Source organism: Amblyomma mixtum, chromosome 9, assembly GCF_055824585.1.
Source record: "Amblyomma mixtum isolate Tamu chromosome 9, ASM5582458v1, whole genome shotgun sequence".
In the NCBI taxonomy this organism is placed as follows: Eukaryota; Metazoa; Arthropoda; class Arachnida; order Ixodida; family Ixodidae; genus Amblyomma; species Amblyomma mixtum.
The window spans coordinates 114,482,844-114,508,194 of record NC_143020.1 but is presented as its reverse complement, the minus strand read 5'-3'; the positions used below and the strand labels follow the sequence as shown (position 1 = coordinate 114,508,194).

Below are 25,351 nucleotides of genomic sequence, written 5' to 3'. Positions count from 1 at the left end.
TTTTAATTACGTCATAACAAAATGGCGTTTGTTTAGGTACATTTCTGGGTACTTTTTGTTGCAAAATTAGGTAAAAATGGCGTCGCAAAATTTTGAAACGTCCCTAGCCATAGTTTCTAGGTCGCTGGCGTCTCCACGGTTGCCACGGTGACCATCGCTGTCATCGCCAACGCCACGGTGGTTTGTTGACATGGCTGCGATGGCTGTTCACCGCGCGGTGCATTGACGCGTGGAGTAAGTGCTGCCGTGAAAGTCATCAAAGGTTGGTGCAATGGCGAGTAATATTGACCGCGCTAACGTCCGGACTTGTACCCCAGTGCCCTAGTGTTGTCTTTATTATGCAAGTTTGCAGTGCGACCTGTTCCAGCCGTGGTATGATATCGGAAGCCCCTAGAGACGTTTTGCAAGGCGGTTCTTGACTGAATTTGAGGTCACTTCAGTTCTCTTCGGCACCTTTCGGTATTGTATCTCGTGTTTGAACATTGCCTCCTCTAGAAGGAGGCAATGGTTTGAAGCATTGGATGAGTGTCGAAAATTATGTTTCCTTGTGTTGCGCGTAACTGATTCTGACCTGTACGTACTGATAGGATGAGCTCGTATGCATAAAAATGGTGGATACTGCGAGCCATTTGGCAGTTGCGGTACATATAAACTATGTTCCTGGAGTCCTGCATGTATGCCCACCGGCGACAAGCTATGCTAAAAAAAAAATTAAAATGCGGAAGGAAGGCGGACTGGACGTACTACACGCTAGCCTTTAAAAGGACAACACATCTTCCGTCTTAATGTTTAATATGCCTGCAGTGTCTACCCACCAACTAGCCAAGCTGTAATGGATTACTTCGCGTTGACACCCATGTTGCGCAAAGCACACGGTAGGCCACAGCTGCTTTGTACGACGCCGTAACGTTGCCCACGGAGAGACTTAACGCGACGCATCGTGCCACATGAACTATGATCCGTACGCCTCTTTCTTCGCTGATAGGCGTTTAGCGAATGTCGTAGTATGGTCACACCACCGAACCTTTGAATATGTAGAAAGCTGCTTTTCTTTTATCTATTTGGTGAAGTGTTTTTATACTCATTAAGTAGAACGTGTGGTTCTTGGTGTATTTCTTGTAACGTTCAGCATTGGAATAAAGCCAGACAAGGCCGAAGCTTGTTTTGCTTGCTCTGTCATTTCTGTAATGGTTTGTGATGAAGTGGGAGGCTTGACTTAGGCTTTCAGCATCCGCGTAGCCAGTGTGGCCCTTGGGTTTGTTTGGGAACGATGTTGGGTTATTGCGGGGTAAGTAAAACACAACACAGAGAGAAACGTAAACACTCGGGATGATCAGTTTCTTGCACTTTCTGTGTGTTACATTTTCTGAGCTTCAATTTCTAGACGCCATGAATGCATTCCAAATTTCACAGCTAGCTGTTTTTTCTGCTGCACCAGTTAGTGAAAACACAGACTGATGGGCAAGTTGGTATGACATAATAAGGCAAAAACAGCACACCTGCATAAGGAAGATGCTGCGTTTTGTCTCATCTTCCTTCATCCTTGTGCAGGTGCACTGTTTTAGCCTTATTAGTAAAAGTATGTTGTACAGGGACGTTGGATGCCATGCATGCCGTAATGCGCTGCGTTAACTTTGTGCTAGCATTTGTAGCTAGAAGGGTTTCTTTTTGACATTAGCATTGTATAAGTGAATATAATTTGTGCGCATACATGAATAGCATGCTGGCTTGGCCTTGTAGGCGACTGCATCATTATGAAGTGTATGAGGTGTCACATTAATTGCACGCCTGCTTTTACTGCACGTTGCCAGTTTTGAGGGGAAAATCTGTTTTGTGTGGAGTCAGCAGTGACTAGGCAAGCGACCTTTAAATGCAAATAAGCTTGCTCCATAGATGGTAGCTCTGTGGGGCAATGGACACACACAAAAAAAAAAGAGTAGCCATGACCTTTCAATATAAAGTGAAGAAGCAGCATAAACCAAACATCAACACGCCATGCATGTGACATGCTTCTCTGCATACAGTGAAGAGCTTAAAAATGCATGAAATGTAAACATGGCTTGTCTACTTATATTTGGTTGTTCCTTTTAGAGGGAAGCATGTTGACAAATTTTTCTCTGCTTTATGGCAAACGTCTAAAGGAGTGTGAGATTTCAGTAAGGAAACATTTACAGTTGGCCACATAAGTTTGAGGTATTCAAATTAGAAGGTCTGAAAAAGCTGTGTGCCTTTTCTTTCTAGCTGCATTCTAATTTTCATTCTTCGCTTGCCATGCTGCTGAATGGGTGGGTCTGCTGGTTCCTGAATTACTGTTTTTGTAATGTGCACAGTCAGAACATATGTATATCACGAGTATGAGGCAACATATTTAAAAGCACAATGTGAAAAGAGCTTGTGGATACATTTTTGAAGGTTGGCAGCTCAGTTCGCTGATATGTTTAGGTGCTTTTTATATTGTCAAGGCCCAGTAGGTATTAAAGGAGTAGAGACAACAAAATTTTAGTTGTTTCTTTCGGTTAGAATGATGCGCAGTACTTTAGAAAGACTAGACAGCTGCATGGATTGCGACAAGAGGCAATATATTTATAATTGCATTTTTTCTCTCGCACTGCTTTAGCTTAAACAACCGAACGACGACTGTGATGTCAGGGATGTGTTCAGGTCATGTGAGGCATACAAAGACAGCAGTATTGTTGCAGCTTTGTTCATTGTTATTTGCATCAACTCGTACACAAACCTGTCTAAGAGTTGGAGTCACATAAAGTGAACAGGCAGCGATTATATCTCTTTTTGCATGCCTCATGTGACCTGAACATGTATCTGACTTCAGAGCAGTCATTCGGCTGTTAAAAACCGAAACCAGATGACACGAGAAAAAAAATTCAATTGTAAATTATTTAGCTGACAAAGTTAAAATCCACATGGTGGCTTGTGTACACCATTGCCTAGTGCATCAGTGTAAAGAGAAATGCGCATCCAAAAATTTGGTTTCTGTACTCCATTAAAGATGTAGCCCATGACATGCTTGTGGCAGACCTTTGAGTTCATCATTCTTTTATGAGAGTTGTGAAACTGGCTCACTAGAGTGTAGCATATCAGGAGTCAGAGTGTTACTGGAGTAACTGACCTCATGGTGATTAAAATAGAAGAAAACTAGTTGAGTCCACAAAGAATGAGGTGCTCCTTTCAGAAGCAGAGCTGCTGTGAAGAATGTTCTATGAAAAGACAACCATCAGCTCTTTGCTACATTTCAGTTTATTATTTTCTTGAAGACCTAGTAACGGGTATTACAGAAATGATAAGAGGTATGTTACAGAAATAATTGGTACCTGCATATTAGCATGACAAGGGGTGACTAATAAAATTTTTGTAGGGGTCTATAGAATTTTGCCTCCATCGAAATGCGACTGCCACAGCCTGGATCGAACCCAGGTCTTTCGGGTCAACAGCCAAGCACCATAACCTCTGAGGCACCGCGGCGGCTAGTGATTTTCTATTACTGGCCCTCAGTACGGTGGGTTCACGGTTTTGCGGTAGAAATGTTATTGGTGTATGCCTGTTGTGCATATATTGGCTGAATATTTTTGTTCAAAGTAGTGCAAAATTTGTGAGTTCTTTTTTCTCTTAGAATCCACAATTCATACTGTGGCAGCTGTTACACTTGTATGACACCTTGATAAAACTAGCCGAAAATTATAAGCTTAAGTGTGTAGCAAACCAAGAAGGGCATGGGACAATTATAGTAATTTAGATGGAGTGGGGAAGTTGTCTATTGTTAATTTTTAGATTGCAGATTTAGTAAAAGTAGACGATACCTAGGCAACATGTAAGACATAAAGCAGAGACCTGGACTTTTGGTTGCTTATAATGTGGTCAGCCGTTGCCCCTCTGCAATGGCTGAGTGGTTAGGGTGCCCGCTGCTGTTCCCAAGGACGGGTTCGATCCCAGTTGCGCCAGCTGCCTATCAGTGGAGGCGAAATGCTAGGCGCCTGTGTACTGAGTGACATCAGTGCTCTATAAAGAGCCCCATGTGGTCAAAATTAATCCGTAGCGCTGCACTATGGCGTTCCTCATAACCCATGTTGCCTTCGGACGTTAAACCCCATATTCTATACCATACCATAACTTTGACGTGTTCTGTGTGCTTGACCATTTAAGCTGCAGTAATTGCTGAGCACTTGTTGAGTTTTCATGAGTATTTTTATGTGTAAATGCACAATGTGTGACGGGGTGCATATCGACAATTACGTATGCATGGCACTCATGCTAAGACTGGCGTGCATGTGAATATTCGTGTCCATCGTGCAAATAAACGGAAGTTGCATAAATAGTGAACTAAATGTAGTGTCAAAATGTCTGTGAAAAAAAGATTGTCATGTTTGCATGTGCTGTTGAGTCATTTTGATTGTAATGGCAAGCGTGGTTACGTTCAAGATTGCAGCAATATCTCGGCACATTGATTTTGAATGGTAAAATTTTGTCTGTCTTGCATCCGTTGCAGTTTCAAGTAAGGTGGACGCACACAGTTTCAACATTGCTGCCAACATGATTTGTGTGAATGGCTTTATTGTACACTGTTGGGAGTAAGGCTTCTAGTCCATCCGAAGTGCTCTGATGAAAAATACCATTTATAATGGTACTTGTGGTTCTTTCATGTCATTAAAACTAAACTCAAATAATAAATAATGTGAGTTTGAGCTGCATAAGTGAAAGTTATGTGACCGCTTTGTTCATGACAGTACATTTGGTTCGGTTCAATCCGCTACAATGATAGAAGTCCGTTCTGCTTTGAAACAGCAAATTGACATGCATTCAAGCTTGGGATGAGCAGCAAGAGAGAAAGCGTGCATATTGTTGACGATGCAATGTTGACCCTTAAGTGCCCCTGTTACGTTTTCAGTTTTCTTGCCTTAATTTTCTTATGGTCGCACTGGGCGACCCGATTTAGAAAACTGCCAAAAAATAGTCGCACGTCCTAGCTTTAGTCAAAACCAAGGAAAAGAAAACATGCATATTTATATTTTTGTTTTATTTGTATGAATCAATTTTATTGGCGTTTCCTTTGAATGAGTGTGTTGATTTTCGTCAACTGCATAAATGACTTTCTTATTTATGTTGCAATTTTTAACGTTTAGTGCTTTTTTTTTCTAGTTTATTGCTGGTGTCGGCTATTTGTATTTAATTTTCTTTGAGGGAGCGCGCGATGATGATGATGCTAGCGCTCTTACAGCGCCCCCTACAGTCAGTTAGCAAAGAAGAAAAAAAACAACATGGCGGTTGTTTACGTACGTTTGAATCGCGGTCGGCGGCTGTTGCGAGTGAAGTATTCGTCGGTGTCTCGTCTTTGTGGCGTGTGTAGTTCTTTAAATTTGCCCCTTTTTTGTTTGTGACCAGTAGACCGCCTATGGAATGCGTGTTTACCGCCCATGCGTCTCTAAAGGTGAGTGAGCAGGACGCAAGCCCGCGCCGTCCAGTACTGGCGTCCCTGATCTGGGTGTTTCCAGCTCATTCTGGAAAATATCTGTGCATATAACTCTTGTTATAATCATCACGATGCAGTGCGTGGGCTGTGATATGTCGTCGCATTGACTTTCTCATGATGCAAGGGTTGGAGAACATTGCAGCATGTCGTTTCCAGCCCGCCTTCGATCCTTCAAGACACTGATCTGGACACCAAATGGCGACAGTACCAGTTGACGACTGTTGTGGGTGCGAGGTGGCGTAGATCTGCTAGATCACAGAGAGAATCAATTGCCGGCAGAATAATCGCAAGACTAACCCACCTGTGGCTCGCAACCACCTCAGTGGACTGAAAAATGCTCGGGACAGAGCGAAGCAATAAAGCTGCAATAAAGCTGCACGGTGCGAACGCTAGATACGTTGCTTACGTCTCATGTTGTACCTATCTGAATTGAGTGTTCTGGAATGCACTGGCAGTGTGTACTTCTGCTCTTGGGACCGAGTCGTCCTTCATGGCGCAGAGAGTGCACTGAACGCATGTGCATACGCTGGGCGGCGCACCTTAAAAATAAAATTGTTTCCATGTTCACTGCATGTTTTCAAAGGCACATGAGTTCTAAGGTAATCCTCCGAGTTCTCGTTCTGCTGGTATAGTCATATTTGGTCTGTGCAATCAATGACTCTGTGCCCACATACTGTCAAAAAGCAAGATTTGTCAGATCTTTGTCAGCCAGAGATGATGTGCTGGCATGCATAAATTGATATATAGCATCGTAATAGTGTGACACTGAACACTTTATTAAGATGTAATAGCAAGTAATTTCGATGTTTGTGTAAGCCAGTGTATTTGCCTTCATTGAAAAAGATATTCAAGAAAGTGTTTTGGTGTTCGTATGAGGTGGGACAGAACTTGTGTACAAAGTATGTGATAGCCAAGTGCTCAGGGCGAAATGTCACCTACCACTGCCTCTCGCCGGGGCAGGTGGCTCTCTGGAATTCTTTACTTCAGCATACTGCAAAACTAAAACATGTGAAGAGCTGCGCTCAAATTTCGCTTTACCGACTGTAGTTATTGGCTGTCTTTTCTTTTTTTTTTGCACGTGGTTTACTGCTGATACAATAACACACATGGCTCAGTCTGTGCATTGTACTGTGTGCTACTTACTGCATGCAATGTGCAATGCTTCAAAAGCAAGGGTTCGGGCAAGTTGTTTGTTCTAGTTAAGGTTGGTCGCCGAACAGAAAGGGACGACACGGGAACCAGACACACAGCACCGACTATCGAGATTTCTGTCAGTGCTGCGTGTCCGGTTCTCATGTTCATGCTGTCTTTATTTCTTTGTAATGTGGCCAACCTTAGCTTCAAAAGCAGTCTTCGCACTATGTATAGGGAGAGTGCACAGAGAGGGCCTGGTAATAAGCGTGTTCATTTTGTGCTCGTGTCTGTGTACAGCACCTGGTGCTAACTGCTCGCTATACTGCACATTTAAATTTAGGTGCAAAATGTACTTCCTTGTGATGCAGTGTGTGCACACCAGGGAATGATCTCGCATTTTGCATGGTGCAGCGAGTACCCTTCTCCTTAACATGTAACAAACTGTAGCTTCCTTTCAAAAATATCATTTTAGTGCATCAGCATCAGAACCCCCTATGTTGGAATAATCCGTCGGTCTGAAGCCTCAGGTGACAGAGTGGAGGGAGTGAAATCCACCTTCACGAAATTGCAGGGAAGAGGGAAGAAGAGAGGGCGGGAGGAGGCGGTTGGCAAGCGGTTGAAAATCTGAGTCGAAGGGTGGAGAGAGTGGATGTGTCACTGATGGATGGGATTTCATCGGGTGAGTGGAGTGGAGGTGTCACGTAGTGATTGATGGTACCCATTCGTACAGTCTTACCCTGTCAGTGGCTGCTCGGTCCGGCAGGAACATAATGCTAACTTTGGCTTATGGGGTTTAACGTCCCAAAGCGACTCAGGCTATGAGGGGCGCCACAGTGGAAGGATCCAGTAATTTCGACCAACAGTGGCCCTTAACGTGCTCCGACATCGCACAGCATCTGGGCCTGTAGTGTGTCACCATCGGAATACAACTGCCGCAGCCGGGATCATACCAGCGTCTAATGGAATTTGTTTAATTTTGTCGTTACACTCACAGTAAGATTAGTCTTTCCCACGTACAAGTTGTATTTAATGTTAGAGTCCAAGGAAGGGCAGCTTTCCAAAGCCACAGCTGGGCTTGTACGGCGTAATTAAGCAGCATTAACATCCTTTAGAATCAATTAACGTGTTTGTACTATGATTACACAATGGACACGGTATTTATCAAGGCAAACAATGGCAGCGTATATATGCCTGCAAATGTTTAAATCAAGAATAGTATCTGCTAGCTTATTAAAAATATATCATTTATAAAAATGACCGTCCAACTTCTCAGAAGTACCAAATCTGTGGAGAAATACAAATTGCAGATTGCCAATATGCCTAGGAAAATACATTTTGGCTGTCAAAAAAGGATTAGGAGCACTTTATTATTAATTACGCGAGGATTGTGGAGAGATGGGTCGGGTCACACCCAATAGTGCAAAACATGAACCCTTAGAAAAGATGCGAAGTTGTGGCGCCTATGCACTCATATGCTGTGCATAATGGGCTGCCTTGCATTACCATAACCTGTCCAGGTAGACTGCCACAAGTCAGAAATCTCCGATATATACAACCGCAGTTTTCAGTTAGGTAGACATTTTATTTGCGACATTCTTAATCTGGCTGGCAGGCTATCACCAGCCCGAGGTGAATGTGACGTGCAGGATGAAATGGGTGCCATATCTGGATACTGGAGTAAATGTGATGTGATGAGCCTTGGGAGCATTCCTCTTCACATGGCGCCAGGCAGTCTTGCGGCCACACAATACGGCTGACAGTGCTTCATTCTGTAACCTGTAATACCGCAGTTACTTGCATCATGGATGCAGTTTCTTGTGGGAAAAAATTTGAATGGTAAGTTTGGTGCATTTATTACATGGTGTAAACCATGGTGTGGTCAGTTGAACTTTCCCCAGATTTTGATGATTGATGTAGGGAAAGCATTTATTATGCAAATGCATCCATTATTTAAGTAAATATGGTGTACAGAAACCTGGAATGGAAACAGAAATCAGCATCTGCAGGATTGAAACAAATTCCTAAGAACTTTGCCACAGCACCATACCCATGACTGCCAAGCCACATTTTAGCCCCTAGCCTTTCACTCTACACTGTCCTTAATCTGTTCATTCCCAATGGGCCAGACATGAGGCCGTATGGCACTCGGGTATCCGTATCTGCCTATATGGACATGCCACGTTGTCTACTACACAGCTTTTTAAACACTTGTAGCAACAGAGTCAGTTTTCTGAGAAGTATGAAACTTTGTTGCAATTAGTTTTATGACACACCCAGCACATTAACAGGCATTCTAGCCAAATTATAATTTCATTGCAGTTGGGTTTTGAAGCATTTTTCATTAATGAGTAAAAAGGAAATGACATTAACTGGGCACTATATGTTTCATCTAAGCTGCCTTCTCGACAAATAGGGGCATTTTAGAATTTCTAGGCAACAAAATTGGCACAGTGTTCCTATCACACAACAGAAGGCTCATTGCTTGGAAGGCTGGTGGAGAGACACTGTGTAAGAGCCAAGCAAGTTCATTTATGAAGTGCTTTATCATGTGAGGGAAGGCTATTCACGGCTGTTTCTACCATGGCAATATAAGTTCGTGTCACAAATTGCACCAGCAATGCTCTGAAAAATGAGTAATACTGTTTTTCTGTTGCAGCAGTATTCTCTTTGCAAAATAAGATGAATAGTAGTTTGCGCTGCAGCTTTCAGTGTGCAAGATGACAGCTACGGCTTAGCCTTTTGTCAAGAATACTTTTTCTCATATGCATTGCAGAACTGTAGAACCACATATTGTCAACTGTCCTAAAAGGCAAGGTGTGTTGCTGGGCGAGTTGGTTGGGGTACATCTTGAGAAAAACAGCGCTTGCAGACAAAGGAAACAAGAAGGACACACAACTGCGCTGTTTTTTTTTGTGTGTGTCCTTCTTGTTCTGGTCCTTTGTCTGCAAGCGCTGTTTTTCTCAAGATGTCCTAAAAGGGCGGTGCACTGTGACAGCACGACGCAACAAAGAGGAATGCAGCATGGAGCGACACTTCATACTAATTTTATTGAAGAGCGCATGCCTCTCTGAGTGCATCACATGCAGGCAAAATGAAATCAAGCAGGGATGACGAAGAAATAAAATTATAGTGAATGCAAGGCAGGTATGAACAAGAAAATGAGTGCACTAATTTCCCAAAGATGAAAAATGTTTGCCAATTGTCAGAAGTTCTCTGTTGAGCAGTGCCAGAGAGGGCGTACTCACACAAGCAGATTCTGAGTAGGGAATGAGGGGCCTGAAATATCTCAATTTCTTAATTGTCGGGTTTAACATTCGGGAGCGACACATGGGCTATGAGGGACACCATAATGGAGGTCTCTGGATTAATTTACACCACCTGGGGCCCTTTAATGCACGCTGACTTTGCACAGCACATGGCCATCTTTGTATTTTGCCTCCACTGAAATGTGGCCGCCATGGCCGGATCAAACCCACAGCCTTCGGGTAAGCAGTCTAGGAATGCCAGAGCCACTGAGGCGCCGTGGCGGGATGAGTTCTCCATTCCTAGGAGGAAAGTTTCGGGAAAAAGGAATGACTAGAAAAGAAATACCAGAGGCCTGTAGTGCACCCTCAATGGTGCTGCTTGATATGGGATATGATGGCGCACCTTTCTCATGACCATGTGGGCTTCAAGAAAATTAGCAAATGGCACTCCTCTTCCCTGCTGTGTCTTGAGCTTGCTATGCTAAAGCACTTTGTCAGAATAGCCTGCCAACTAGCTCATAACATAATCCTAATCCCTCACCTGAAATCTGCCATCTTCAGCTGGCAGGGCCTACAAACGCCAGCACAGTCAGATGCTACTTTCTGGCTGCTGTGCATCTGGCACGAGTGTAACTCCATTATAGCAACAGCATGCATGTGCTTGCACATGTGCACATGCGTTGCATGGTCAACACGTACATGTGTACATGTTGTGGCAAGCCTCGCACTGCTCACTATGAAGCTCGCAGCCACTGCACGATTTGCTAGTTCTTTCCACTGTGTGCTTGAAGTTCACCAAACTTTGTGACTTTACATGCCACTGGCCATCTCCCACTCTCTCAGTACTGGACTTAGAAAGCTCAATCCCCACTTTACGCTTCCTAAATAGGGCAGATTTGCGGTGGTCTGCTCCTCCTTTGACACCTGTTGTAAAGTTTTTCGGATGTGAAATTGAAGAGTACTTTGATTAATGTATTCAATCACCCATTTACCTAGCCACCAAAGTGAGAGTACTTCAGTGCCTTGTGCATTGACTCCAAGTGATTATTTTTTGTTAATCCAATGTACTGCCTATAGCAGTAAGCCCACTGACATGCCCTCATTGCGTATGTTTTCTCAAAATTTCTGACGAAGCCAAAGGCAATTAAGCTGATGCTCTTTGGAGTGGATACCAAGAAGTGCAGGGAGCAACTGTTGAGAGTCAGTCTCATCTGTCCACTTCATCAGAGTGTGCAGCATGTCCCTTGTTGTACTCCTGCAGTCCTTGTTTGTGACTGTATTCAGGTGCGTGCTCCAGTTGTGTAGCACCTGCCAGCTGCAAAGCAGTCGACTCCTCAAGGGACCCATCACCTGCTCCCATGCACTGCCATAAACAGGGGCATCATCAGACATAAATGCCTGACATGGTATTGTGTTTTTTCTTTGATGGCCTCGAAAAACCTCACCACAGTGCCCGTGTTCACCATTTTTGAAATCAAGTAGGCACACGGGATACCAAAGGCATCTTGAGAAATTGTAAGCAGGGTTGTCAGTTGGAATTAGTACTTATTTATGCCATGGGTGGAGTCAATGCACAGTTTCGCTGCCCCCAATTCATAAAGGAGCTCTCGTTGTGGGAACGTCATTAATGCTCGCTCAAAGTCACCATCATGACTGTTGGGGTCACCCTTCTTCCTGTAATACAACAGTGGCGACTCATTTTCTTCCCTCCTTTCTTCGACCCATAATTCAACACTCTTAAAATTGTCTGCATCTCTCTGCTCTGTTTTGCCAATCCTAAACTTATCTGCAATGTTACGGAGGTCCTTAGTGGTCACAAGTTGCATCCGTGGGCTTGATCCACTTGTACCTGCTCGGATGTTGTGCACAATGGTTTTTTCTGGCACTCCTTCTGCTAACCGGCCTGAAAATGGTACAGAAAAAAACTGTTAACATCTCTGGTGGTTCATCTGCCTACAGCCATGTAATAAAGTGACAAATACTTCTGGTCGGATTCCTTCGTCTTGCACTTTGTTCCTTTTCACAGGTGACACACAGTTCATCTTACTTTCATTTCACTTTTGTGGCACTGCAAAGCACACGACAAAATGGTTGTTTCAAAGGCAGATGGACTTTATTTTTATGAGCTTGAGTGTTTAAACTTGCATACTGCAATGCAAAACAGGGAAGTTATATACAGCGTGTTATAAATGCAGAATATAACAGCACTGAAAATGTGGACAAGAAAAGAATAAGGACGTGTGCTTCTCATCCTATCCCATTTCATTCTGCATATTCAAAAAATGCACCAATTCGCCTGACAGCAACCGTTAAAGGAGTAGGGACACCAAATTTTTGAACGCGATCTTTGTACACGAGTCACAATGTAGAATTCACTTACGCCAGGTGAGTAATTTCTAAGTGAATATTTTTCTCATGCTGTTTCAGTTTCAACACCTAAATGGTTTGGTTTATGGGGTTTAACGTCCCAAAGCGACTAAGGCTATGAGAGACGCCGTAGTGGAGGGCTCCGGAAATTTAGACCACCTGGGGTTCTTTAACGTGCACTGACATCGCACAGTACACGGGCCTCTAGAATTTCTCCTCCAAAGAAATTCTAGCCACCGCGGCCGGGATCGAACCCGCGTCTTTCGGGTCAGCAGCCGAGCACCATAACCGCTGAGCCACCGCGGCGGCTCAACACCTAAATGACTGCTGCTAAGTCAGAGACAATTGGAGGGCATGCCAGTCATACATAAACTGAAATATAAATGCTGCTTGTTCGTTTTTTTTTTTTGCGATTTCAACTCTTGTGCAGGCTTGTGTTTTATATTAGTGGTTTTTCAGGAAAGGAAATGGTGCAGTAACTGCCTCAACCATGCCATGAAGGAAAGAAGGAGTGAAAGAAGCAAGAGAGAAAGAGGTGCTGTAGTGGAGGGCTCCGTAATAATTTCGACCACCTGGGGATCTTTGGGCACTGACACTGCGCAGCACGTGGGCACCTCTTGCCTCCATCGAAACTCAGCTGCCGCAGCCGGGTTCTAACCCGGGTACTCCAGCTTAGTAGCTGAACACTCAAACCACAGCCGTTCCTGTGAGCATTACTGATGAAGTGCCAAAACAGCCAAATAATTCTAATTAATGAAAGTTCACTGCAGACGATCTATCTTATGAGAAAAAACATGGCCCTTATACAACCATTAGACTGGTGGCGTTGCATTGATCAGCAACAAAATGCCTACGCTTTTGACAGGCAGCCAAAAAAAAGAGGCTAGCATCAAGTGCAACTGTCAGTCATTCAAGACACGTTTCATGGAGCTCAAGCCGACTTCTTACGGATGAAGTTTCAACGTCAGCCAATTGAGCGACAGACCTAGGATAGTCAATGAAACCAGCAGAAAAACAAAAGAACAGACATTGGAGTAGTTCAGTGCTAGATGACATTCCTAATTATGTTCAGTTCGAAAGACTGGACCCCTTCCACAAAGCATTTCTAAACTAAACGGCATGAAGTTCGTACAGACTGTGCTGTGCATGCGATGTGCCGTGGATCAATTGTTTTTCACCCTTTGATGCGAACAAGTAGGCTCAAGTGAATTGCACTACAGTCAGATACAACTCGAGAACGAAGTGGCAGATGGCCCTTAAAGAAGACCCCCCAGTCAATGGCGTCAGCTGATTTTCATCAGTTAATCCAGTTAAAGCCATAACTAATCCCCTTTCACCTGCCACCCTCCTGCAATGCTACCCCCTAGGATTAACCATGACATCATGAGAATCGGTCGACGCCATTGGATGGCAGGCTTCCTTTGAGGGGCATTGGCTGCTGGGTTCTTAAGCTGTGCCTTACTATAACTTCTTCCGCCCCCTCGTTTTGTGGGACATGCCTTCTCCCACTTTACAATAGGCATTTTCGTGTTGTCCCACCTCTTTTGTACCATAGATGCATCGCAGAATAATACAAATCATTGAAATGATCACTCGAGTTAATGAGCAATATCTTCCCCCTAAAATACATTTCTATTGCACTTTCGTCTCCCATTTATGAAAGGTTGGTGGAGTGTAGCTTCTAAACGTTTTCACATTCCGGTACAGTCAACACAGCATGCACAAATGCTTTGTACAAGAGGAGTGGCTAACCTGCAAGCACTCTGGCATCATCCTGGGACAGCCTTTGGTGGCAGGCCTCATTGAAGTGTCCGTAGTGTTTCTTTTGAAACACTACATATACCTTGCCCTCTTTCTCCATGACCTCTAGAGTAGCAAAGCAGTGTTTGCCGATTTTGCAGCTTCCTTGCCCCTTTTCCTGCCTTTGGCGCTGTTCTATAGGAAGCTCTTCGTACGAGCCGGAACGGTGGCAGTGCAGGTAGCGTTTAAAAACCCTTGGTGCACATTCCTTCTTTCCTGTAGAAGCTGTAAAATGGCAGCAAGTTTTGCTTTCTTCTCTGTCTTTCCAGGCGCAAAATCCTGAAATGGAAAGATTGTAAACATAACTAAGCACTCCACATAGTCTTAGTTAATTATTAGTGTGAAAGCACAATTCCGAACGGTAAACCCCGAGCAAGATCTTGCGATGTATGTGGGTTTGTGCCAAGAGCATAGCAACGGCGACATAGCAACCACAGCCTCATAGCAGAATTGTAACATAGTTACAACACGATGCCAACATATGATGTTAAGTCCATGACCACTCTGACTAAAGCTTATGCGCCAATAAATCCAACACAACAACAACAACTCATGACTAATATGAAATTTTTAAAAATTGAGGCGTGAACAAAGGTGGGCTCCATTTTGATAAAAACGTGTACACAATGATAGCAGATGAATAACGGCATAAGGCATCCTTAGAAAGCCAACAGTAAAGTAACAAGACAAGGCAACGTTCATGAAATTCTGCTTTTGCACGTTTATAAAATTTCGGCAAAACTTCTCTGTCAATTTTTTGTGTATCACACTACTTTCATTTTTTGAAAAGCAAGGCCAAATTAAAGTTTGTACTTTTTACATACACTAATGAAAAATGCATGTGCTATGGAGTGGGCACATATGCAGTACTCTCGCACTACTACTGGCGCTCTGCCTCTGCCAAGTGCGCATGACAATCACAGATTTAGCTTCACATTTTTAGCCTTTTAACTGCAGTGCAGAACTGCATTTCCCAGCTTTTTTATTGTTAAAAATTTATCAGTCATTCGCTTACTGTTTTTTCCTGCTATAGCGCATGGGGAACAATTTTTGGAGAAAATTATTAAGTTCAGGTTAAGTTATTACACGGACTGTTACATGGAAGTATTTCAATTTTACTACATCCTGCAAAAACTCATTCCTGCACAGCAACCTTTTACATGGCCCTGTCCTTTGACCACAAATTCAGGTCAGCGCTGTTGACTTCTAAAGGCAGAACAATGCTGGGCATTCTTCCTACACACTTCTGCGTGTTGCGATTGCCATGGCTTCAGCGCTGCTAAGCTGGTGCATGCCGCGACAATGTTGTGTGTCCTGTCGAGACATTGCAGGTGCCTGCAACAAAGCATAAGCAAGGCCTGTAGCAGCGAGTCTGCTCCAAGGACCAGTTTTTTTCCTGCAGTTTTTTTCCACTTTAAATATGAAAGAGAGTGCACTGCTTGTCACTTTGCTTATGGAGGAGCTAGGACACCAAAAAAAAATTCTGCAGACACACATAAGACTGCTTACCAGCGAGAATGCCAAAGCATTAAAGTGCACAGTCATGCTATGTTGCAGAATGATGAGTCATGAGTGCAAGGCATGACTGCGCAACTTTGTACAAACTCTGCACACCTTATGTTACTAGTAAAGTGCTGAGTCATGCTACACTTCAGAATTACTAGGAGTCAAAACTATGACTACCTAAACTTTGTACAAACTATACCTTACATTACAAATAAGTGCAAAATGACTATGACAAGTCATGGCTTTCAAAGGTTATAGTACCTTACGTTGCACATTTCACTCGAATGCTCGCAAAGGCTACCTCTGCAGATCTGTCGCACTAGACTAAGCCCATTGAAATCTTCATGGTTCCTTTAAAAACGTGCATGTCATCGCTAAGTTTTCGTGCACAAAACCACGTGCAAGTTTCCCCAGGTGAGCGTAAGCCCGTAAATAAAAAAAAAAGAACGCGCTTTGTGTTTACAAACTTAAAATGCGCGCACTCGAAAAGTCAATAAACTGCAACTTTTCAATCGGTAATCTAAGCGCGCGACTGCATCCCGCTTTGGCCCTTTATTGCTTTGATCACTGCGTGCGTGCATGCAACAGTTATAGACTTCGTTTCTTACCTTTATTATTAGAGTCGAAGACTAGATTCTCCACCTCTTCCTCGAAGTTGTGGTGCCGTCGCAGGTCACGAAGGGCGACAAAATGCTTCGGACGTAAGTCGCATAAGAACGGCCGTGCCTTACTACATGTTGTTGTGACTGGGAGAAGGATGAAAAAGAAATTGCATGGGCCTGCCTACTGGCTGGAGCCGAGCCACCACCGCTGCCGCGTGCAGATAGAGGAGAGATCAGAGGAAAGAGAAAAAGAAAAGACGCGTCGCAGCAACAACTGCGTCCTTCCCCATGAATATCCTTGATGGGTGTTTTTAAATTACTAGTATTGAAGAACGCCTTGTCGCAAACCGCTGAAGCAACGCCATCGCACATGTCCGTCTCCATGCTCAAGGCAAAAAAATAAACAAGCGAGCAAGAAATGCACCTTGGGATACCTCGGGATAGTGAACAAGGATTTTCACGAAGAGTTGAGATTTTCCCTGTCGGTTGAAGCGCAGTGTTCCCCAAAAGTCCCCACAGAGTGACGTAGAGTAGAGCAGTGACGTCTGTTCTCGGTTGGCCAATCGCAACGAGGATCACCTTCCTCTGAATACGCCCTCCGCCCATAGAGATACTCCTGCGAGCCTGCGCCGGCCTTGGCCTGTCAGTCACCACTAGCCACTACGAGCCACTATGCAGCCAACAGAATCCAACATTTCTGTTTTTTTTTGCGTAGCGTGGCTGAGCACTGTTTTCCAGCAGCCTCAAAATCCTCCATGCCCAAAACACAGCGCTATATACCTTGTTCATTTTCGCTCTTTATGAGATACTCCTGCGCCGGCCTTGGCCTGTCAGTCGCCGCTAGTCACTGCGAGCCACTACTAACCAACAGAAGCCAGAACTGCGGCGCTGCTTCAGTTTCGTTCTTGAAGTGGCGGGCTGGAAAAAGTGGTTTCGGCCGCGCGTTTCGGCGCATAAGCACTGCGCAAATATTTAAGCTGAATTCCGAGAAGCGCTACAATAAAAAGGGCATGCACAATAACATCCTAGTTAGAAGACATCATCTGGGCGCGATATGCCCTTGAACATTGTTATCGATGATTGTTTAAACTGTACGGTTAACGCAGTAACTGCTACCGCGTGGCGGCAATGTACCGTTGCACGGCAATGCACGGCAAAGTACCCTAGCAAGCCTGGCATCGGTTACTGGTGGGTGTCCCACTCACGTCTACTGAGCAGGAAGAATTTCATGCGGTAGCGCATACAGGCCGTTCGGTCGAAAGGCCGTCGTCGTAGTCGGAACCGCGTGTTGGAAATAATCGGGGGCTGCGTAAAAAAAGAAAAAAAATCTTATCATGGTAATTTGTGACTCCAGCGACTGGTGACTGCTTGGTTTGTGATAGGCAATTACGAGTTAATGAAATCATTGCAATTAACTGAATTATTAAAGAAACGAAATAGCTGGAAAAGGGGGTTTAAGGTGTCAGAATGCTCAGAATGAAAAAAGAACCAATGCTTGATGATGGTGATTAAGAAAATTTAGAGTGCGCAATTGATCAGTTAATTAATTAAAACAATTATATATAACAAAGAAAAATGCGTTCAGAGAACGGGCAAGGCGTCCCGCCGAACGGGCGCTAGCGTTCCGTGGACTTCTGGCAGCGCTGCAACACGTATGTTATGTGGTTTGTCATTGACAAAAAATTCAATAATTAAATTATTATATCATTACCAGCCCCAACTAATCCAGTCCCTTTTGTGGCAATATATTAGTGTAACACCACCGTCAGTTAATGAATAAAAAAATTCTAAATACTCAGAAACGACAACGCCGACCAGCATCGGAGCGCGAGCGCTCGCAGCAACAAAATGCAGTTCTATTCCACAGGTTCTGTCGCGTGCGGATGTTCGTGACGGAGGCTGCCCTGACGAGTCCTCTCAGCCGACTTCCAGGAGCGTTGCGATGGGTAAGTTTCAATGCTTGTGTCCCGGGCCGGTCATTGTGTTTAGAACACCGTTATACGCGAAGCTAAGCGGCATCACGGTAGCGTGCAGCGTTGGTGCGGTGTTCGAAGGCTAGCTTAGCTGCGTGGTGCGACCCGCAGCACCCGCAGCGGCGGCCGCAGGTAGAATTTGCCGGCTCGGCAAACGCTCTCGCACAATGCACGGTTGGCGTCAAGCTTGACGCGTGGATGATCACAACGGCTACCGTCGAATCTTGTGGTGAAGTTCGAAGCCTGTAGCCTGCTTGTCGGTGCCTCCGCGCCTCTGGAGCCGCAGTCACAGGCAGACTGCCTCGCGAGTGCCGCTGAGGCGGCCTCCCCTTCTGTGATCGGAGCCGCCATGTTTCGCCGCTCATCTGCGGCCGTAGAGTAGGCTGTATGCGCATCCTTGAACATATGCTGACACACTCGGACCTCCTACGGGTGTATACTAATGTTTTTTCGACTGCCAGGTCAGAGGAGGGGTCCGGAGCTGCGAGGAGAATTAAGCAACGCCAACGAGGAATTTGCCGCTCAGTATTCAAAGCGTTCGGATGCAGGAGGCATAACACACAAAACACGCGTGAGCTGTGCAATGTCAGTATAATCTAAAGACAAAAGCTTGCAGGGGTTCAACGCTACTAAACCGAATGTCGGGCGACAGCTCCTGCGATATAAGACACAACGCTGGTTTCAATGTTTTATTACCATGCCGGGAGCTTCGGCTGTGTGCGACCGTGCGTTACATCGAACACAACCAGCGTTCTGTTCAACACATCAAAGTGCGTCGGCGTTCTATGCAGAACCAACTTTCATGCACTGCGTGGGATGTATACGGGCACGTTAAAGATCTCCACGTGGTCGAAATTTTTCCGGAGCCCTCTACTGCGGTCCCTATTTTTCTTCCTTTCTTTTTTTACGCCGTTTGTTCCTTCACTTACGGCGCGGCTCGGATGTCCACCGAGATATGTGAGACAGTTACTGCGTCGTTTCCTTTCCTTAAAAACCATTTTTAATTTTTTTTTCTGCCAATTTGACCTGGAAATGTTTGGTTTATGGGGGTTTAACGTCCCAAAGACACTCAGGCTATGAGGGATGCCGTAGTGGAGGGCTCCAGAAATGTCGACCACCTGGGGTTCATTAACGTGCACTGGCATCGTACAGCACACGAGCCTCTAGAATTTCGCCTCCATCGAAATTCGACCGCCACAGCCGGAACAGAACCCGAAAATATACCCTTGTTCCGGCGGATGAACTGCCTCCGTTTGGTTGAAACGACAGCGACCGTTCGTCTTTCTTTGCAGCGTACGGGGGACGCTCCGATTTCCTCCGCTGCCTGGCGCGTATGACGGATTCGCGTTTCGACCCCAGAATGCACCCTCTCGACGACTGGAGCGACCTCGTCGCCATGCGGGCTGGCCGGGAAGTGCTGATGGGCCTCAAGTACCCGGACGACGAAACCCGACGCTCGCTGTACGCCGCCTGGCTACGAGCGCCCGCCTCCAACGAGTGGCACGACTCCTTCGACGGACTCATGCTCGAGTGCCTGGCAGCCACGCCGTCACCGGCGACTCCGGAGCGGCCCCTGTTCGCCAACATGTACTCGGTGTGGCACCCCGCTGACGGACCCATCCCGGACATCCTGGCGCCCGTGCTCAACCTCGACCAGCTGCCCGATCTGTTTAAGCACGAGCGGGAACCGGTAGAGCCCCTGCCTACGTCAGCCGGCTTCGTCGACTATCTGGCCGACCTCATCCGGAAGGGCGACTCCAGCCGAGCGGCACTGGACGAGGCTGGCCTGATCATCGGCTTCATGAGCCTGGCGCTCGCCGTAGCCGCACCCAAGAATCCCCTAGACGTGCGGGCCTACTTTCGCCACGGTCTGAAGAGGGTGCTGGTTGCGGCGGTGCCGACGTCGTTCAACGGGGACATGTTCGTACCCGGGGGAAGGTTCCTGTGCGAGCTGACCCTCAAGAGTTACTCCCACTCCGGTGTGCTCAAGCCTTTCTTCGTGCTTCTGGTCCTGGGCCAATACGCCTACCACCTCAACGCGGCGACCGCCCCCAGGTAGGAGACCCTGAGAGCACTTTTTTAAGGCGAAAACCTTTAATGCCTCATACTGCCGTTAGCAGACGCGTCGGCAGCCGTGTCGACAGACGCGTCGGCAGATTTGTCCGCCTTTCGGCGTCACTGCTTAAAAAGAAACTGCGCCGAGGTTGGGAAGCGAACCAGGGCCTTTGGCATTTGAAGCGGAGACGCTACCACTCCGCCACGAAGGCTCAAGGTTCGAGCATGAATAAAGGCGCATCTAGTGAATGCATGGGTTTCATAAATAAAATAACAGGAATAAAGTCAAGAAAAGGAAAAAATAAAAAATAAAGATAATAAACAAAATTAAAAACAAAATAAAAATAAGATGAAAATGAAAAAGAAAAGGAGCAGAAATAAAAAGTAAAAAAAAAAACAAAATATGAAAAATAAAAAGTAAATAAAAACAAACAGTGCGCCAGAAAACGCTTTCGCCTTGCAGCACAAAGTGCCCCCTGAATTTATTTTTTTACGCGCCTCTGCTGACACCTGCGTCTTACCGGTACTCACCTAAGGGGCACAACCGTGAATGCTAACGAAAAGGGTTCAGCATATAAATAAGGACAGCACAGCGAGCTGTATCGAAAGGAAAATCGGAGGTGTAACGTTAGGAGACATAAAGAGGGCAGAGTGGGTCAGGTAACAAACACGGTAAATGTGACCTCCTATTCGAAATCAAGAAGAATAATTGGCTTGGGAAGAGCATGCAATGCAAAGTCAAGTAACCGATGGTCGTTAATGGCAATAGATTGTATTCGAAGAGAAGGCAAACGCAGTAGGGGGGATAGAAAGTTAGGTGGGCGGATGAGATTAAGGTTGCGGGCATTAGGTGGCCGCAACTGGCGCAGGACAGGGTTAATTGGAGAGACATGGGAGAGGCCTTTGTCCTGCAGTGGTCGTAGTCAGGTTGATGGTGATGAAGGTATACAGCAGTCAAAAGGGAGGACGAACGGTGGTGCTCTTAAAGCGAAGCCATCAGGAAAGGGCTCGGGTTGCGTAGAGAACTAGCATGGAAACTTTCATTCAACCGGAAGACCGCTTCAAAGCCTTAATTTTCTATGTTCTTTTGAGCGGAGACTCAGTTCACTCTGGTATCATGATTCGCAAAGTATATTAGGCTTTAAGACGGACGTATTAAGCTGTCATTTTCATATTCTTAGTTCGCTAGGCATGTCATATGACGTCCTCAGTGTCGTGGCGCCAGCTGCCCGCTTATTTTATTTTTGTTTTGGTTTCGTGGCCACCAGCTTTAGAGCTGAAACGCACAAACTTCGCAAGGACACGTTACTTGAGACAGCAACAGAAGCTGTTCATGCCATTCCCGGAAATGACTTCAGTTTTTCGGTCTGATGACGTCCCTTCCCTCCAGCCAGTGTGAATTGTCCACTCAGGCGACGCAATTGTTTTTTCCAGCCAATGGAAATTATCCGGTCTAGTGACGTATTCCATCCAGAAAATGGGTGAATTTTCTAAGCGTGCAGACATTTTGGCCCCCCAAGAATGCTGTCTCATTAAGATTAACTGCTCGACTTTTTTTTTCACTCTGGTAAAATGGCAAATTTGTTTTGAGGAAAGGAAATGGCGCAGTATCTCTCTCGCATATCTTGGTGGACACCTGAACCGCGCCGTAAGGGAAGGGAGGAAGGTGGGAGTGAAAGAAGAGAGAAAGAGGTTACGCAGTGGAGGTCTCCGGAAATAATTTCGTCCACCTGGGGATCTTTAACGTGCACTGACATCACTCAGCTCACGGGCACCTCTTGCGTTCCGCCTCCATCGAAACGCGGCCGCCGCGGTCGGGTTCGAATCCGGGTACTCCGGCTCTGTCGGCAAGCGCTTTAACCACTGAGACACCATAGCGGAATTTCAAGTATCAGCTCGCATTCCTTTTTGAAGCGAAAAGCTTCACTAGGCTAGTCAACACCGGGTCTGGCGTGCGCCGGGATCAATTTTAGGCACAGCTGCGCAAGCGCGAGTTGGCCGCGTGACGTCACTGAAGAGGCGCAGGTGATCGGCGGAGCCGCCGCGGAGCGCGGCTCCGTCGGTCGACCTTCGCCATCGTTCGCGCGCTCTGCGCATTTAGCGAGTGTGCATCGGCGCGCCCTCGGCTTCCTCGTATGACGCTTCTTGCAGCCGCGTGTTTACCACAGTTGCTACGCATGCGGAAGGAGGGCTATATAACGCGCTTGCCTCTACCGTTATCGTGGTGCTCCCAGTGCATTGTGCGCGAACTGCGACAGCCATGACGTCAAACAAAGCATAACTGCAGCTTTTCGCTTGTATATCCAGGCTTAACCAAAGCTGAGCCCCCGTCAATTTTTTTTCTTTCTGTTTTTCCATCCCTTTCCACTTCTCTTCTTCCTCCTCCTATTTCCCTTCCCACCTAACTGAACCGTCTGCACTCGCGAAATTTCATTTTGCAGCGCTGACATCAAGTTCCTGGAAGAAGGGTTTCTGAACAAGGCCAAATACGTCCGCCTCGGAGTCATCGAGCTCCTGCACGCCGCGCAACAGCACACCGGGCTGCCCGCCAAGAACCTCAACCGGTTCGTCCGGAAGCTCGTCCCCTTGCACTCGGTGACCGGGTCCAGCTCGGTCATCGCCGGTTTCCTGGAGCGCGCGGAGGAGCCGATGCAGAAGACGAGGCCCTGGTGTCTCGCGGCCAGCCACAGCCTCGGCCTGGAGCTGGACCTGCGCGACCATTTGGACTACGCCGTCAGGCTGACTGCGCTGCTGGCGCCGGACCGCAACCACAAGCTCTGGCAGAGGCCCGAGTTCGTGGACGTCTCCGAGTCGCGCATCAAGCAGTCTCTGCTCTGGGCCAGGGCCTTCAGACGCTTCGTGCGGACCAAGAAGAACAAAGCACCGGCGGCACGTTAAGATGGATGGCCGAGAGGAGAAGAAAGAAGCGCCCTCTACGGGCATCCCCGCTGCTTCTTTTGCAGTGGGACATGTTTTGTCATGGCACCAGCTGATGGGCCGACCATCGTTGGGCCGACGCTGGGCCGACATTGGGCCGCAGTGAGTTTACAGTTCCAGCCGGAACTCTGCCGCACCAAGAGGATGCAACCAGTTTTCCGCCTGACAGCCGTTCCTTGCCATTTGGGAAATAAACAGGTGTTCTTCAAGCACCGTGTTGTTGTTGTTGATGGGGGGTTTAACGTCCCAAAGCGACTCAACCTATGAGGGGCTCCGGAAATTTTGACCACCTGGGGTTCTTTAAACGTGCACTGACATCGCACAGTATGCGGGCCTCTAGAATTTTGCCTCAATCGAAATTCGACCGCCGCGGCCGGGTTCGAACCCGCGTCTTTCGGGTCGTTAATAAGCTGTTTTCGCTGCTTGCTCTTTGTGAACTTTTTTTAGGTAACGACAGAGCTGGTGCTACTGCATGGTGCAGCAAATCAACTCCGTAACAAATAGCGTGACGCGGGCTCTCATACAGTTTAGTTCTGACCCAAGGACTGATTTCTGGCTTGCTTGCTGAAGGAAGCTCTTGATAGCGGAGTTCTGCAGCACGCGATAATTTGTTACGCTGCTTGGTCCAGATATTTTTTTCTTTGTTGGTCTATCTTGCTGCTACTCACAGCGCAGTGGGAAGAAATGTCTGACGTCTATTCCACGTAGGCGAAATCACCATGACTATCAAGAGTATAGGGTTGTTCGCGAGCGCCCAATAATAGCCCACTTTCGGTAGCTCCATGTTGTATAGCTTCCGCTCCGCTGTTGGTCGCACCGGCCTTTCGGCTTGAATTTGCTTTGTATTGTGAACTACCCGCATTTCTGGCTTCCCAACAATTGGTAAGTGTGCACGATGTCGTTCTACTTCCATACCCGCCTTGACAAGTAGGCGGCCCGACAAGCACACCCAGTTGTCTTTGAAACCTATTTGTTTTTGAAATCGACTTGTTTGCGGCAGGCGAATACCGAACAAACCGTTGATAGGAACACTCTCGGGCAGAATGAGTCGATCTGTTGCCATTTTCTTGTTTGCAAACGTTTGTAAAGCGCGTAAAATATCTCCGTGCGCTGGCACTGAGTCGATGACATGCACGCGTCTATCACCCTATAGGCGCGCTAGATTTTGTGCTGTGATTTACAGCGGGAGCTATGTCCTTACATTCATGGTGATGAGATGTAATGTTGAAAGAAACAGTTGAGCACGTGTGCTTTGGAGAAACAGTTTACGAGGACAATTTGAGAGACGAGTACGAGACGTGGTTGCAAGGGATGCTGTCGTAGAAAATTCTCTACTGAGAAACTGTCAATGCGTCGCGTTGAATTACTCAGCGATTACGAAGGTGGTTTCGCGAGAGTTGGCTTGAGTGGCCGCGGTCGGTACGGCACTGTCGCGTCTCCGTACTTCGCCCACGCTTTTCAGCGCGTCCCACTCTTGTGTCTTGGGATGGAGTTGGCTCGATGGATACCGCTTAAAGCTACTGAACACTGGGACTCGGCGATCGTGTTTTGATAGAGGCGAAATGCGTTTTGTGTGTGCACGCGTACACTGGGGATTAGACTGCTTGGTAGGAGCGGGACTTGGAACGTCATCGCGCGCAGTCCGTCTCCTCCGCGCGCAGTTTCAGGCGGAGTCCGTGAAGTGCGCTGGGTACGAGATCGAACCGACGACAGCAAGCGGATGATGACCGAGTACGCACATGTCAAACATTCTCGGACAGAAATTACGAAAATTGGTGAATTGCAAAATACTGTTGTGGAAATATTGAAGATAATGGCCCATTCTTCTGATATACAGCAAAATCTATTTCTAAGTGTTTTCGTCAATCGCATCGAATAGTTAAGACTGCCATAGAAAGCCAACGGGGAAAGCTTGTGACGGTAGCACAAATGGTAATAGAATAAAAAATTAGACTGCCGTCGAGTGATCTGCGGGTATAGTGATTGTTATTGTGAAATCATGCATTAGGCGAAAAAATTGCGTTCATAAATGGTTTCCCGCTCAAAAGTGCTGTTGTCCGGAATTGTTGCGCATGTGAGCGTATTGACGCCATAAGGGGCATGATATACGCCCAACCAGGCAGTCACCTGTTAAAGGTCAGAATGGGCCTGCCACTCCAGAGCTCTCGGCCGCTAATGCAAATCAGATTTCGCTGACTGATACGCTAAGCCGGTAAGCTTAGATTCAATAATGTTTGTGTGTGCTTTTAT

The 25,351-nt window shown here is 46.4% G+C and overlaps 1 protein-coding gene and 1 long non-coding RNA gene across 5 annotated transcripts; one reads left to right on the top strand and one right to left on the bottom strand.

Annotated features, from left to right (window-relative positions):
- Positions 1 to 10: 10 nt before the first annotated feature.
- LOC149330836 (uncharacterized) lies at positions 11 to 23,313 on the top strand. Of its 3 annotated transcripts, none has more exons than XM_089561529.1 (4): positions 11 to 262; positions 18,004 to 18,082; positions 19,402 to 20,164; positions 22,606 to 23,313. In XM_089561529.1, the coding sequence occupies exons 2-4, from the start codon at positions 18,079 to 18,081 to the stop codon at positions 23,060 to 23,062; spliced, it is 1,224 nt and encodes a 407-aa protein (XP_089417655.1). In that variant the 5' UTR covers positions 11 to 262; positions 18,004 to 18,078; the 3' UTR covers positions 23,063 to 23,313. The 3 variants fall into 3 exon arrangements, with proteins under 3 accessions (XP_089417655.1, XP_089417656.1, XP_089417654.1); XM_089561530.1 differs by lacking the exon at positions 11 to 262 and adding an exon at positions 17,722 to 17,788; XM_089561528.1 differs by lacking the exons at positions 11 to 262; positions 18,004 to 18,082 and adding an exon at positions 18,228 to 18,338.
- LOC149330837 (uncharacterized) lies at positions 8,359 to 16,263 on the bottom strand. 2 transcript variants are annotated; one of them, XR_016285727.1, is made up of 4 exons: positions 16,143 to 16,263; positions 13,981 to 14,307; positions 8,475 to 11,764; positions 8,359 to 8,392 (listed from the first exon to the last, which is right to left on the bottom strand). It is a non-coding gene; the product is annotated as an uncharacterized LOC149330837 (long non-coding RNA). The 2 variants fall into 2 exon arrangements; XR_016285726.1 differs by lacking the exon at positions 8,359 to 8,392 and having other exon boundaries at positions 8,454 to 11,764.
- Positions 23,314 to 25,351: the final 2,038 nt, after the last annotated feature.

Coding starts and splice junctions, on each gene's coding strand:
- LOC149330836 (XM_089561528.1), top strand. CDS start 18,308: ATGATCACAACGGCTACCGTCGAATCTTGTG. Junction 18,339..19,401: donor GGCTACCGTCGAATCTTGTG/GTGAAGTTCGAA, acceptor CTTTCTTTGCAG/CGTACGGGGGACGCTCCGAT. Junction 20,165..22,605: donor AACGCGGCGACCGCCCCCAG/GTAGGAGACCCT, acceptor TTCATTTTGCAG/CGCTGACATCAAGTTCCTGG.